General features: G+C 43.0%; 1 protein-coding gene across 1 annotated transcript in view; it reads left to right on the top strand.

The window, feature by feature from the left end:
• Positions 1 to 15969, top strand: part of LOC138723714 (BEN domain-containing protein 5-like) — a 935765-nt gene that overhangs the window by 905999 nt on the left and 13797 nt on the right. The window contains exon 12 of the mRNA XM_069863065.1: positions 15367 to 15463. Coding sequence (XP_069719166.1) covers positions 15367 to 15463 — 97 coding nt within the window. The remainder of the gene's footprint in view (positions 1 to 15366; positions 15464 to 15969) is intronic.

Genomic DNA, 15969 nt, shown 5'->3' with positions numbered 1-15969 from the left:
TGGGTATTTTTTTAACTGGATTTACTGGTTAATCCAACATGAAGCTTCTCCAAAGAACACTGAAATAAGTAGCAGTCTCTCTGTTGGTTTTCCTGGCTTGGAGATCAGGTGTTGCTAAAGCAGATGCTTTAGTCAGAACTAATTAGAGTAGATCTGGTTGCATAAGAGAAAAAAAGTTGTAGCAATACAAACATTGAAACATTGAAGTTGTTTCCATGTTGCAAGACTGGAAAAAAATATGTTCTTTATTTTCTCTCCGTATTTCAAATAGTAGTCATTATTAACACGTGTCCTTTTCTGAAAAGACCCAACTCGAAAACAAAAAGCACTAGAATTGTTTTGGTATTAAAAATAAAATAAATTTAAAACAAACAATAGCATCAAAACCCTGCAATCAGCTCAATCAGTGTTTCTGTAAATGCAAAAATTGCAGGTTGAGCTGCTCAGAAAGGCCCAAGCAAAGGCCAGGTCTCAGCTCTTGTGCCCTTTCAGCAACAGGACACATCCTGACTCCTTGGACAGCTTTCGTTTTCTCTGATTGGTCTGGCATACTCTTCTGCCTGACAAATGATCTGCTAACAGACCCACATTTTCTTAGCTACCTCAGCTCAAAATTACTTTGCCAAGCAGTTCTTGGGTGGTTGTTCAGTTGCCAGCGGTTCTTCATGGGAGCTATGTTTTGACAGGTGACCTGCTTCATGTGGGCTCTCCTCTCCCATGGGTTTGTTTCCTTGTGCCTGCACTGGCTGAACATGGATGAGGCGTTACTTTGTGGTTGTGAGAGGTGAGCCAGCAGAATACTTATTTCTTGCAAACTGTGAGAAAGACAACGTACAGCAAGCACAAATGTAGCTGAAGCAAAGGGATTTTCTCCTAGAGAATCTTTGTGGATGTATTTTTGATGCTATGGCCTCTCCAATCTCCTCAGCAGACAATGTGTTTAAGCTGTCTCCTCTCATGCAAGAAGCATCTTGACCAAAGACAAGCATGTTCTTATGGGCCAAGTGAGGAAACCGTTCCTTTGCTCATTTCCGCTGCCAAATTTCCTTGGTGGGGCTGGAAACATCACATCCCCTTTTACACTTTGGATTTAATCTACAAATGGAAGAGCCTGGCAGCCTTTGAAAGGTTTTTACTATTGGCAGGTATTGTTTTATTTGTTGTTGTTGTGACAAGCTCTTTATGCCTCATAAGTTCTGCACTAATTTTTGCATTTGGGAACACCACTTAAAAGAATGTGATGCAGCAAACGTTGATTCCTGGCTTGGTACTTGAAATAGTGCCTGTGTGGTGTCCCCTTTGGTTCTCAGAAGGCATTCCTGGCAACAGAGAAGGGAAATTGGTCCTGAAAAAGCTAAGTCATGTTTACTCAGTCCTGTGCCCAAGATAATCAGGGCAGTTAACTGATCTGCTCAGCTCAAGGACGGCACCTTGCTGAGGTAGCAACACTGCTGCTCCTCATACCAGGAGAAGGGTCTCTTCACTTGGAGTACACCTTTTATTCTTCCATTGAATACTGGCTGATGACAAAGACAGGCTGTTGGAGTAGGTTAGGTTTAGTCTGACCTGGTTTGATATTTCTTGTGAAAGAATCCATTATTCCTGCTCTCTGCGGGTTTTCTAGACAAGCCAGAAATTCCCTGTCCTTTCTGATTTCTCTGCTGTTTGTCTGCTACAATAGCTCAGGTACATTTCTCTGATAGCTGCCTCAGTCCCTGCAAAGTCATACGCAGAGGAAGGATCAGTTTCCCATACCTTACTAAGCTGAACACAGTCCCAAACACACCAGCTCTCCCAGCCACTGCCAGACCCTTACAGCATGGTCCAGCTGCCCTTCCTTCAGGTTTCCAGCATGCTCAAAATAGGCCTAAGGGCCCTATTTGAATGCAGTTCAAGATGCATAGTTCTGCCTCATTTCCAGCCTCACAGCTTCATTCCCTAACCTGTCGTCCCTGGTCTCCTGTTCCTATACCCTACAGCACTGCAGCCCTGCTTGCATATGCTTCTTGCTTCCCCTTGATTGCTTTTTGCACTTCTTCCCCTTCCCACACTGGCTTGCTTTTGCAGGCAGTGTATTTATTGCTAGCTGGCACATGCAAGCGCTTGGACATACATTCAATTATCTTTGAACAATTTCCATTTACTCTGGTTTTGCTTTGTTCCTTTTCAGTTTCACTGAACACTGCCTGTATTTTCTCAGAGCCTGTTCAACTGCAATACAGTCTGCTTCTGTTCTCCCTACTTTTTCTTTTTTTTTCCCCCTTTCTTTTCTCCTTTGCACATTTTCCATGTTTTTATTAAACTCCCTTTCTAAACTGTGGTGATCATTTCTCTGCTGCTGCCCTTTCTGTACATCTGCTCAGAGAAGGGTCCAAGTTTAACCTCAGTACATTAAAATCTCCCTTTACCTGGAAGGAAATCAATGGTACAGGCAGATTGGGGTTTTATATACTCCCCCACACCAAAATGTCTTTTTTTTTTTTTTTAATGTACAGTAATCTCCTCCTCTCCCCTTGTGGTTTGACTCTTATCTGTTTTTCCATTAAAACTTGGCTTATGCTTTACTTCTACGCCAATGGAGTGCACTGTGGATATGATAAGGGTCACTTCTTACTGGTCAGGTGAAGGTGCGTTTTTGATCCTCAAATCAGTTCTCAAGTACGTAATCTTCCCTGAGAACTTGCCTACGTTTAGAGTTGCTGCTTTTCACTGCCTGTTCTCCCTTCCCTTTGGCTAGTAAAATATGACTGTCTTTGGATCAACTCTTTCATAACATCTCTTAGGTTTTTGTAAGAGAGACATTTTGATTCAATAGCTACAAAGACATGGGATATTGCACAGAAGGAAAGTGCTTGTCTGTCTGTGAAATCATCCAGACTGGATGACCTTGTGGAAAAATTGCTTTCGTCAAAATCTTCAGGAACGGGGAAATATCTGTAGCACAAAGGTACTCAAGCTATTTTTAAACCAGCTGGCTTAGGTGAAGAAGAAACAGCATGAGGTGAGCTGTGCAGAGACACATGATGCTATAGTCTGAGTGCTTCTAACGACAGTTCAAGTAGCATTGTAATACACCATGGTTACTTCTGTGCCTGCAGCACAGAGATACCAGCCAGTCAAACGAAAAACAACTCCTCACCTCTCGTGGGGCTCTCTGTACAAGTACCCCTTGACTTAAGCAAATTCTCATCATCTGGATAAGAACCTGTAGGGATATCCATAAGATGGGTGTCATGAATTTATGAAAGAAGATGGCAGAGGGTGTTCTACCACTATGTGAACATGAACCACTTGTCTGAGTGGCCTTCTCCACAACTACATTAGCAACATTAACTACTGATGGGAGCTGTCATGATGGTATCTCCTTTAAATATTTTTCTTCCACCCATTCACGCCATCACTTTGTAGTTCCTGGTGAGTACAGCCATAAGACAGATGCCTTTAGCTTTTCTCCTGTAAATACTTGGGTATCACTTACTTATTGGGCATGGAGCTAATTGAAGGGTAGTTAATGCCATCAAGCATTCGGTGGTATTTATATTTTTAACTACATGTAAGTGATTATCAGCATTATAAATAATTACAGTCTGCCTCCCAGCCCCTCTGCTCCATTCCACCCTGCTAATTGCAATGCTTAGATCTCAATGAGCTCATTATGTTTTGTCGATATTCAGCTCTTTGGCTTGCTCACTTAGTAGGGACCAGGGGGATGCAAATGGGAGCTAAAGATTGAAAATGCCAGGTTCCTAGGGATTTGAGTTAGCGATCATCACTGCTTCATCTCTATGCACAATTTATTCAGCACTCCACCTTCTCTAATAAATTATAGATCCCTCAAAGGGAAGCTTTGCCAAGGGATGGGCAATTGCCTTACTTGTGGAGAAGCCCATTGTGTGAAGTATCAAGCATCTTTGACATCTGGTCATTGCAGGATTGGATCCCTCCTGCCCTTCCTCTCTGCTCCTCTCTTCCACCCCTTTAGGGAAGCATTAACCTTTTCAATGTGATGCATGTGAAAGGGCGACAGTCAGCAGTGGCAGTTCCTAATGGATTCTGGTTGGTTGGTTGTCTGAACCACCTGCAATGCTGTGCAGACCTCTTGGAAAAGCAAGCCAGAGTGCAACCAATATTTTAATCAGCAGCAAAAGGCAGAGAGGCTTTTAAAGAACAGTGTTTGAATTCAGAAGGAAGGAGCAGATATATGTGGGGCAGGGGAACTGGGCTTCAGTCCAGCTGAGGAAGGTAGCACATAGCACCTTTAGGGAGGGGCTGAATTTTCAATTGCAGGTCACAGTGGTGAGTGGCGAGATGGTTATACTGGTCTTTTAGGACTTGTGGGCTAGAAAGGGGTGAATTTGTGCCCCTTTCTTTTGTTTCTGACAGTGCAAAAGGAAAGGAATAGAGATTTGTCATATCTGCATTGCCAAGGACTGAGAAAAACTCCAAGGGAGAGTACTGCTATGCAACAAGATCTGAACCTAAGGAACTGAGTTACAAAAGCAACATTCTGCCCACCCCTCTGTGCTCAAACAGGGTCTGTTCTACTTTTCCCTCTCCTGATATCCGTTTCCCTTATTCTGTCTTAGAGATGCTGCAGCCTCCCCAGGAGATATTTTTCTAGTACTTCACTAGTCTTTTCACTGGAAAGATTTTCCTCCAAAATCTAATCTCAAGCTGTTTTATTGTAAATTAAAGCCATTGTTTCTTGTCCCGTCCCCAACAGATGCAGAGAAGTTTATCCTGTTCTACAGCAGCTTTTACCTACTGGAGGCTCTCTTTTTCACTATTCTGTGGTCCAAAGGCTGCAAATCTTTTTGGTTTTTCTTCAGACTTTCTGGACTTCTAATCATGCTTTCCAAAGCCCTTAAAAGTCCCTTGGTAATTAAATTGAACTCAAACTAACTGTAGGAGCAACAAAGCCAAAAGGGTTGGGGAAGGGGGACCTAACTCCAGGTCATGCAGAGGCTAGTGCTGCTATGTCACCTGAGCAGGGGGGCGGTGTGAATTGCCCAGGGCAATAATGGAACTGGTGAATGGAGGCAAGCAGGGCTCCTGGAATTATTTCTTGTCAGTACTACAGAGACACAAATGGGCAGCACAAGCAGACAGCAAGACTGTGGCAACAGCAAAGTAGGATGTGGCCTGAAAGATATGAAGGTTTAATAGGAAAAAAAAAGTCATATGAAAGAACAGAATTTTCAGCAAACAAACGGTCCCCTATACTCATTATCTTTATCCACTGGGGCCTTTATTTAGTCCAGCCTCTCACTGCAGAGGGGCTGTGCCAGGGTAAGAAGCAGTGCTGCAGGCAGGCCTCACTGCTATAAGGAGAGTCTGAAGGCAAAGTGATTTTTATAGCCATCAGTGACATTCTGGAAAATGGAGAGATGTGAAGTAGCTGCTTAGGTCTCTCATAAAATACAGAGGTTGCTGGTTAAATTAGGGTCACAAGCATGTTGTTATGAAAGCCCTTTTCACTGGGGAAAGCTCTGACTCCAAAGCTGGCCCACCAGTTAATGCTGAATCCCTTCGCAAGCACTTGCTTTGAGATGCCCCTTTTGTAAGTCAAGGGCCACTCCTACATTGCCTGTGTAGCTGTGTACTTGCAGCCGCTTCAGCAAAGTCAGCTGTTGTTTCAGCTGGAAGTTGGAGTTCAGGGTGGAGTTGGTGGATCTGAAGTTTGGCAACGGTTTATTCCCATCACATCAGAGAAGTGAGGGCAAGAGACTGGCAGTGGGGAAGGGGAGCACTGCAGACCTCTCCAGCATCTTTATCTGGACACAGACCCACCACTACCAGCCATCCTTCCCTGGGGAACTTGATGTAGGAAAACAAGCCAGCTTAGGTGAATAATTCTTTTTAGCAAGGGCTTTGTGACGGCAGTCAGAGGAGTGTTATTTGTGGCAGGGACTATATATAACTATATTTGTGCGTGTGTAGATTGAATATATATATGTGTATGTGTGTGTAGTGCCTTATCACTGCATTCCAGCTTGAATTTAAAACACAAAGGAAAAATCAAAGGTTTTAGAAAAAGCTAAATTTATCAGGGAATGGGAATTATAATAGCAAACAGGCAATTAATTGAGGTTGAGGATGTGGAGATTGTGGTAATATTTTACTCCTTCCCTACAAAGACAAAAATAGCATTAGTTTCTCTACTTACTAGTAACAGCTCTAATTCTCCTCTTCTTTTTCACCAACACCACTCTGGAGTCACCAGCTACAAATAAGCTGTGTCCAGCTGATGTGAAGAGAGCTCTGGCCCATGTGTGTCCCTGCTTTGGGGAGGAAACTCCCCCTACAGCTGATAGCCTAAGCTCAAGTGCAGCATTGACTCTTGAATCTGAGTCAGCAACGCAGGCAGAATGAGCTGATGCCCCTTCTTTCTCATTTTACTTCATTTATTTCTGGTTGTCCTCTCATCCTTAGTGTCACTCAATCCCAAGAAAAGCACCCAAAGACATCTTCACAGTTGATTCATCCCTTGAGTTGGACCCACTGTGCCACCCCAGCCCAGCCTGTTCCTTGCAGATAGTCTAGATGCCCTGTCTCTGGTTTGGCCAACCACAGTTCCCATTGCAAATCCAATCCGCAGATCTTTTTTGTGCTCTGACAGCACTGGAAATGTGCCACTCCCAGCAAAGCTTTCTATTGCCTGCAGCCTACACCACAGTGCCTTATTCTGAATCAATACTTGCAGATACTGGAGATAACTCAGGGGGAGAAATACGTTAACGTAGCCAAAGAAACAAAGATAATGATATTTTTGCTTCCTTTTTTTTCTTTCCCTCCCTTCTCCTACAGAATAAAATTTTCTTCTCCTCTCTTCCCCTCCTCATCTCTGTGTTCTGCTGTCTAGTAGGGCTCCAGACTCTTAAATTATTGCCTATTTTTCAATAAAGCCTTAAATATTTTTTAAAAACTGCTTGTTTTAATTTAAAAAATACAAGCAATCAGTTTGCCTCTTCTCTACCCTCTCACCTTCCTCCCCTCCCCAAAACAGACACATTTGCAGTAAATAATCTGTAGCCAGACTTTCTTCTGCAAAGAAATAAATAACTCTGAATTTGTTGAATCCCGCCTGATCTCCCAGCTTTAAATCACTGCACTTTGTACTGAGCTCAGCCAAATTGTTGAACACACTGAAGCATGACTATTACATGGAGACTGCAAGTGTTTCTAAAGGTACAGCCTCTGAGGCCGTGGTCTTTTTTCCTCCCATGAAAGTCTCAGACAGGAACTAAGCCAATTCTTGAGTATAAGTTGTATCTCCTTGCATTTTGCTCACTACAAATGCAGATGTTGCCTTGCCTTGAAAGGACTTATCAAAGACTGACTGAAAGCAGGAGAAATGCAGTGGGTCTTTGAGCAAATCCTGAAGAATAAGATGCACCTTGACTGAAATCACCTACTAGCAACTGGACTGAGCCCTTTTTTAAACAAGCGATCTAAGGCAGATTCCACGATGTCCTGTGCATCTGTTCAGTGTTCATGTTCCCAACTGCAAAAGGTGCATTTGGACACAGAAGAGCCTGGGGCATCCCAGCCAGGGAGGGAAGCTTCCCCAAAATAATCGCAATCCTTGCAGTCATTGTCAGCATTCTGCAATTTTCTTTATCTTTCCTCTACTCAAGAACTTTTAAAACGGTTATATGCAGGTTTATATCACAAAGGAACACAACCCTTATAATTCTTAATTCCTGATAGGTCTTATTTAATAATATGTCTTTACTTCTTCTTTTTGGGATTGCTCTTGTTAAAGTTATTGTCTATGCCCTGTCTCAAAATGCAAGCTGCAGCTGAAGAGGGTAAACACAGTATGCAATGGAGTACTGATGCCTAGTTATGATTTCATACAACAAATAAGCTTCCAATAATTTAGAGATGAAAAACGGTTTATCCACGCTTTGGTGTGTTGAAACAGTCTTTCTACCATTTATCTTGACTTGGGTGGTGGTGAATGTTTTGCACAAAGCTGTGAGAGGAACATAAATTGAGAACTGTCAGACATGTAGCACTGGATGTCATCACACTTCTTCACTGAGATATGAGGAATCAAGAGGATCCCCCAAAAGTTCAGTTCATGATTTTCCAGAGTATTTGGGAGATTTTAATTAGGATTGGAAATTATTGTATTGTTCTTGCATTTTCAACCAAACTGAGAACAGTTAAGACTTAAGTTTTCATGCGGTTTTTCCCTTGTGCATTTGAGAACATTCCCCAGTGATAGAAGATTGTGGGTGCTGGATTTTTACATGGAAATTGCTTCCTCTCTTCTCATATCTTTTCAGTATATCTTTTCAGAGAATCAGTGCTGTAATTTTCATTGACTGTGTAAAGAGCTGAGATCAGCTAATCCACAAGGGCTCCTTCCCAGATTTGGCAAGTGGCCAGAATTAAACAATACAAAAGATCAGAAACATTAAAATCACAAGAAGAGACTCATCCTAGTACCTTCCTGGTACTCTGACTAAAGATCCTTCAGACATTAACGTGAGACCAGTAAATGGAGAGCTAAATTAATTTTGTGACAATCTGATAGAAGCTGTTGTAATCAGGTTTCAAGTATATAATTTTTAAATCATACCAACATACAGAGCAATGATGATACAATATTTTCATGAATTAAAATATACTGGTCCTGAAATTCACCCTTTCTACGTTTTTAATTTACAGCTATGTGCTTAATTCTGACATCTGTCCCTTGGATTACCTCATTGGGAGTCAGTGCTGCCAAGATATTACATAAACCATTTTCTTTTGTAATTTTATAGTTTAGGCCAGATTACCACTTACAGGAGGAGCCATTTCCATCTCCCACTGCTGTAGAGAAACCATAAAATGGATAAAATGTAACTTACATGAAGCAAAGTGAAGATGGTATTAGGATAATGGAGCAGCAGTCAGAGGTGTCCCTGCAAAATCATGCTCAGAGTGCTGGTAAATGCCATGTGGATTCAGAGGTAAGAATGGGAAGTGGCCCTGTTGTGTTTACAGTGTTACTTTGGCAGTGCCTGAAATATCTTGTTCCCCTCTATTTCTGTGCTTGCTCTGGACTGCCTGGTTTTCCTTTCCCTGTCTGTGTGCCTCAAATCCCACATTGAATTAAGTATTCCCTTTCCATGGCTACATGTGGTAGTAGCTCTGCATTTTTGTATCACATGGAGGTTTTAATCAGCAGCAAGATGGGTTCAGTGGGGTGACTCCTTCGCTGGTGCTGCCGTGTTGCCGAGGGAGAGTTGGGGTACACAGGCATTCCACCGTCATTCCCTCTGCAAAGTCTCTGCTGCCTTTCCATGACAGCATCCTGGCAGGGTCATAGATGTTTGGTTCTATCCTGGCACTGGCTCCCATGCAGAACCTCCACATTCTTGCCTCTTCCTCTCTGTGTTGAGAGCCACATCCAGGTGTTAGCTGGGATCTTCTTGTTTCAGTTTAGTTCAGAAGGGCAGAAGTGACAGCGATATTGAAATGAGTTCATGGGAGATAGAGTCATTGTGGCATAGTCTCTCTGGTAGAGATGTAACAGTAGTCTCCAAGATACCTACTCTCCAACCTCCTCTTTCAGAGGAGGAAGAAAAATTACAGGCCTCTGATTACTGAGGGAGAAGAGTGCACAACTTCCATCTTCATAATTTCTTCCACCACAATCAAGCATTTCAGGAAAAGGGACTGAAAGCCTGAAATAGTCAGTCAGGGATCTTTCTACCCAGTTCCTTCCCTGGTAACACACAAGAGGAATAAAAATGAACACTTGTCGTTTGTGTTATCTTTCATTTCCAAAAGCATCTGTCCTACCTGGGATCAGGATCTGGGGCTGTGGGAATGGAAATGCTCTCCTTGGGGAAACTTAATTTGCTATTTCCGGACTGGCCATGCTCAGGGCAACTGTGGATTTTAGGGTTGGATGATCTGGCTGCATTTCTCTAGCTTGACCTGTGGAGTATCATGAGAGGGTGTTACCAGTAATTCCTGCATCGAGCCTGGTTCTTACTCTGGAGCTACAAAAAGTTCCGTTCTCGTTGAAAGTGGCAGACTCTCCCCAGAAAGCACGCCTTACACACACCTCGCAGCCCTGCAAAACCAACAACCTGAAAGTTCAGTGCTTGCTTGCTTAGGACCTGCTTTCTATAAAGTCAATAAGGAGGGCAGGGCAAGTCATCACCCCTTCCCGTACTCCCTTTTAGAAGCTTCCTCCTTTGATAATGATTTTGAAATATGTAACTAGATATACTAGACATTGTGAACTTTGTTTCCCTGGAGTGACAGCCTTAAGGAAGGACGGATGCATCACTAGCTCCAGACTTTCATAGTGTTAAATGCTCCTGAAAGGCCACAGAGTAGCCCCTCTCCCCCTTCTCCCACTAAAACTCTGAATTGCCCCAATTACACTTTGCTTGACGTGCCCCCCACCCGCCCCCCGCAATTAGATGCAATATGGGCAGCATCTCTTATTTAATAGAGAATAGTGTCAGCCCTGCGAAACAAAACAAGTAAGTAACTGTTGAAAACAACTCTGATAAAATAAAGGACTCGTTCTTATCAGGCTGGGCATGATATATCATGGTGGTTTAAAGCCGTGTAATGCCATTTTCCATTAGAGCTCTTGTTCGAGTCGGGAGTTTGATCCATTGATGGAAGCTGTTATAAACAGATGAGAAAACCTCATCCATATTTCTCTTGAGATTGTACAAAGCTGACAGTATGCTAGCTGACCACAGTCATCTGGGACTCTCCTACACAAAATAACCCTCTTTTCATAAATAATGGGATTGTTGTTGTGGTGGACTGAGATTTGCTGTAGAATTCAGTTTCACCAAACAAAGAGCTGCTTCTGTTTTTTAATTTGAGCTATTAAAAAGATTCATCTTTCTCTTTGTGTCTCATTTCCTTTCCGCTCTTTTTCCCTTTGCTGTTTTTTTCTTGCCCTCTGTCTGTTAACTTTAGGATAACTTAAAGCTGTTTGTCTAAAACAAAAGACTTGTGTGGGTCTGGTCAGTGCTGCCTCTGGATTGAATGGTCATGATTTCAAATCCTGCTTAGGACTAAACTTGGATGAATTCCATAAGCTAATAACCTAGCGCAGTGTTTCAAATTGATGGAGGTGTCGTCCTCTAGATGAGACATAAAAACAGACATCCAATCTGCTTGGCAGAGACCCCACAGGACTTATCAAAGATGAGTGGGGGCTGCTAACTGTTTTGCCCTTGTCAAATCCTTACCAACACCATGGCTTCTTTTCCTGTTCCAAAGCAATGACACTGGACCTCATGAAAATGAGATGGTGAACTTGAAGAAACCATCCTTTTTCTAATTATTTAAAGCACTTTGCCATGTCTGGCAAGAGAAGGAAAGAGAGATAATCCACTCACTTGAAAGTGGAATGACCCTGAATTTCAAAAGGCAAAACAAAAGTGAGCAAATGGTGCCACCATGCTCTGCAGCAGTGACATTATTAAATGATCAGTGAGCTATTAAAGCAGCAACATTTAGTACCTCCCCAAATGACTTGTACTGCTAACTGGTTTCCAAATTGAGATTTTTATTGCCTCCATGCACAGACAGAACAAGGCTATGTGCGTGTTTCAAGAGGCTTCGGCTTACGCAGGCTGTTCACAATGGGACCGATGATTCTTCTCAGTTGAAAATTCCTATTAGCTGATGAGACTCTCCACTCCTCTGTCCTCTTTTCTTAACAAGGCTGGAAGCTAGGGGTGTGAGGCATGGTAGGGATCATAAATATCAGGGATTTTGCAGAGCCCCACAAAATTCCTGAACTTCCTAACATCTGTGAAATTTGGCAGTTGTGCATAAGCAGAGTGTTCTGAAATCTCCCAAAACCTGCTGATGCCATTCAAAGAGTGAATGCTGTGAGAACTGAGATTTCAGGAGGGGCCTCGAGCATGCTAGTTTCCACTTCCAGGTAGAAATATGAAGCATGGGTGAACAATGACCCTATGGAGGAGAATGGGAGAGGAAAATTACCTGCAGATGCTAATAAAAGTGAATTTTCACCCATATGTTTCCACTGTGACTCTCCCAAATGGATTTCTACTGTCTTAAATGAGCTGAGCTCCTGGAGTGGGAATAGCTGGGAAATGGCCTTCTGTCAAGTGTGGTTCAAGCTAAGTAGTCTGTTCCTGTGGGCAAAAGCACAGCATCTGTGATTGCAGAAGGGAAACTGGTTAAAAAACAAACAAACAAGCCACCCATCAAAAGTGAGTTTTGCTTCTAGTTGGAGTTAGCTATGTGCCCAGGATATATTGTAGGCCAAAGTCTTCGGTGCATATGAAATAAATGCTGATGTTACTTCTTTGATTTTTTTCTCTCCATCAGTTCTGCACATGTGTGCTACCTGCACTTGCAGAGTGAAACTGGAAATTTCTTGCCCAGGGTAGGGAGTCACAGGGAGAGAGTGTTATTGTTTTCTCTGTTTTTATGTATCAGGTGCCCAATTTCCATGACAGAATCTGCTCATCCTTTGTGGAGGCAGCAGGCAGAGCAGTGGGGGTAGTATGGCCTGAGAGACTGTACTAGAATATCCACCCTTTTTTTAGCCCATGCTGGTTTGAGTCTCTCTCCACGGGTGCTGACTACAAGTTGTTCCCATTTTGTGACTTTTCAGTGGCTCTCCGTGGCATAGGTTTGCATTTCCAGTTTCTTCACAGCAACCATCTACCTGTGGGTCTATAGTCCACAAAATACCTTTGACTTACTTGGTTATCTTAGCAAACAGGTTTGTGTGGGCTGCATTTTAAGATTTTCTACGTGTTACGAACTGTAGAAAACTGGGGTGAAGGGCCCTTAGAGGCTTTTCTATACTTCCTTTTCCAAACTTATGCATGACCACAGCCGACCATTTTTGTCTGCGGTGAGTTTAACCTGTTCTTGAAGACCTCTAGTCTGGAGATTTCCAGATGTGCTCAAGCATGTTATTCCTGTGTTTAACTGTCCTTAACTTTAAAAAGCTATTGCTAAGACCTAAGCAGCAGAACTGGATTCTTCCATGTCAGGATTAAGGCAGAGTCACAAGGTGTCATGCAGGAGCTCATATAGGCGTTTCCTTGGCTGCACCCACTCTCATCTAAGGGCTTCCTCCCCCCGGACAGCAGGTCAGGTGTTTCCCACCATGCAAACACAAGCCGTGTAGAAAGACAAAGAAAAGGGTGACAGGGCCATTTCTGGCAGAGAAGCCTTTTGAGGTTGGCACTGACAAAATGTCCTAGAGACTTTACTGAGTCCAATTACCACTTTATGTCTTTAAAGTCTCGCGTAAATGAAAGAAACTACAAGATAAAGCCATGTTAGTCTTCTCAGTCCCTTAAATGTTTGACAGCCATATCCCCTTCTTTCTCTCTTTCCCAGACTACTTTGAACTCTTAACCTTTGCCGCTGCTTTGAGTTCATACATGCAGAAACCAAACTATCCACAGCCATCCCCAAACTCCAGTAACAGTCACAAAACACTTTGAAAGCAATGCTGCCCTTGCTGGAATTGATAAACTTTAAGCCATCTCCAACTTTCTGAACTGTCGTGCATGTATGGTTAGTCTCATCCATCAGTGCTGGCTGCAGGGAAGCTTTCTGGGTACTGCGGTCCCCATGAAACAGCCGGTGCTGTTTCACACAACCAACTATCCCTGTCCATGCAGACAACAGCCGTGAACGCCAACTGTTCAGGATGGGCTGTACTCTTGGGCAGAAGAATATAGATGCCCACCGCACATATGGTAATAGAATAGCAATGAATGTACCAGGACAGACCCTGAAACAGAAGGGATAGATCCATGTAACTGTCCCCAGGCACAGCAGTGGGAACTGGAGAAGTGAGACCAGATCACAGGAGATAAAAGCAGTGTCAGGAATCATTCTGAGCCATTACATCAGGGCTTGGCTGCAGTGCTAGCAGAGCTGGTGGATGGGTTTTTGCAGAACTAGAGCTGAAGACTGAGTCACATCAGTTTGACCTTCCCTTTAAATAAATAAATAAATTATAAACAGAGATCTCATAGTGATACCTAGGCCTGATGTCTCATGCTCACTTGTTTCGATGTGTCTAATGTAAGTGGGTGGGTAATAAAAGCTTCATTTAGAAGCTAGCATTTTCACAGGCACTGCTGGAAGCCCCTGGGACACTGCACTTCTGGAATTTTCCTCTAATGGGAACATCACCAGATAACTATTGATAGAGCAGAACATGCACGCACGCACACAAAACAACTCAGCAACAGTTTATTTTTCTAGACCGCTGCGTGTCAGATGCAGAGGTGTATTTAGACTCCCCAGGTTATGTATCCACCTGACTTACTACATCAGCATTCCTGAAATGGCCATTGCAACGACCACCCGCAGCAGTGCTGTGAAGATGTGGTTATTGTTGCATGGGTAGACATCGGTTCAAAACAGGCAAATGAGGGATTGTTCAGCCCCCATCACAAATCTGTGGATAATATCACTGCCTGCCTTTCTTCCAGCTGGACATTACCCTGTAGATAATAGCAGGCACTGCTCTGTAACAGGTGGATCTAGTGCTGATGTTCCACACAAGCAGAAAATTTAACCCATGGATTTGTCAAGAATATAATTTTTCAATGCATTTGCAGGTTATTCAACTTCTTTTTCGGCAACTGAGTCTTCGAGAAGGTCTAACTCCTGTCCCTGTGAGATCTTTGTGCCAGCTTGGATGTGCAGCATCTACCCAGCGTAGGGCTCAGGGTTTGCCGAATGAGTAATCATGGCTAGTGAGAGAGAAAATCTGTGGAGTTACCGCTCACCTCCTTAAGGTAATCTACTGTCCTTGCAGCACAGTGCTAGAATCACCATTTCAAGACCTGAACACAACACAAAGAACAAAATATTTTCCCAGGTCTAGGTGGGGATAGTTCTAAAGGATTGGAGGGCTATAATCCCAAGTAAGTTTGTACCCTGGTCCTTAGCTGGTTCGTACCCTGGTCCATAGCTGGTTCTTACCTTGACATTTTTTACCTCGTTTCCTGGATACAAGCACAGAAATGCTATCTGTATCCAAGCATTTTTAGGTATTATTCTCCCTGAACATGGAAATCAGAAGGCCCTTTAGTCTAGTGTATTACTTCATGACCAACAAAGGAAAGAGGTCTACAACTAGGCATGGGGGAAAAGGGAGACGGTTTCCTCCTATCTGTGGTTTTATGCAGCATATTCCTGTGAAAACAAGAAGCAAACAAGATGACCCTCTGCTTTATCTGCTTGCATAAGTCATTTTGCCTGAAGCCTGAGCGCTGTGGGATGGTTAATCTAAAACTTGCTCATGCATCAAATAGCAGTAATTTACCTTTAAACTCTAGTTTTTTTTAAAAATGCTCCTTAATTACAAACTCACAGATATGAAGCTTGGAAGAAACGTGGCCAGGACATTCTTGGATTACTACAGGCTGAACTCCTTGGTGGAGAAACCACTAGGAACTACTCCTAAAACTCGGTAGGTCAGAAACCAATTTCTCTTGCTTTAGCAGGGCTGCTTTTTTAATACTTTTCATGACTAAACTTCAGTGCTACTGCATTATGGCTTTATAATAAGCGTGCTAGTCTAACTGTGCTTATTTTATTGAAATTCCATTAGGAAATAAAGCATTTATGATCAGGAAAGATACCTGGTTTATGCCTGAAAAAATATTCAGAGGATTTTGGAGATATCGATATCTTTCCTGAATTCTGTCTACTGTACACCAATCTCACACCAGTATCTTTAATGGACTTACCCTTCATTTATCTCCTGAGAGAGAGGGGAAAATCAGACCCACTTTATTTTTAAAAGTTTTAATTCTGGAAGTGAAAAGTTTTTCAGAGCTTCAGTAAGTTACTGGCAAACCTGTGTTAAAGGCAGGGTTCTCCATCTGGCCTTGGACCTGCTGCAATGCTAGGAGCCAGATGGCAGGTTCCTTCTGCCAGTCCGACTGGGCTCCTTTGCCTGGGGAACCCCCCTTG

The sequence above is a fragment of the Phaenicophaeus curvirostris genome, chromosome 8 (genome assembly GCF_032191515.1).
Source record: "Phaenicophaeus curvirostris isolate KB17595 chromosome 8, BPBGC_Pcur_1.0, whole genome shotgun sequence".
NCBI lineage: Eukaryota > Metazoa > Chordata > Aves > Cuculiformes > Cuculidae > Phaenicophaeus > Phaenicophaeus curvirostris.
The sequence above is the reverse complement of the archived record's forward strand: the minus strand, read 5'-3'. Positions and strand labels throughout refer to the sequence as shown.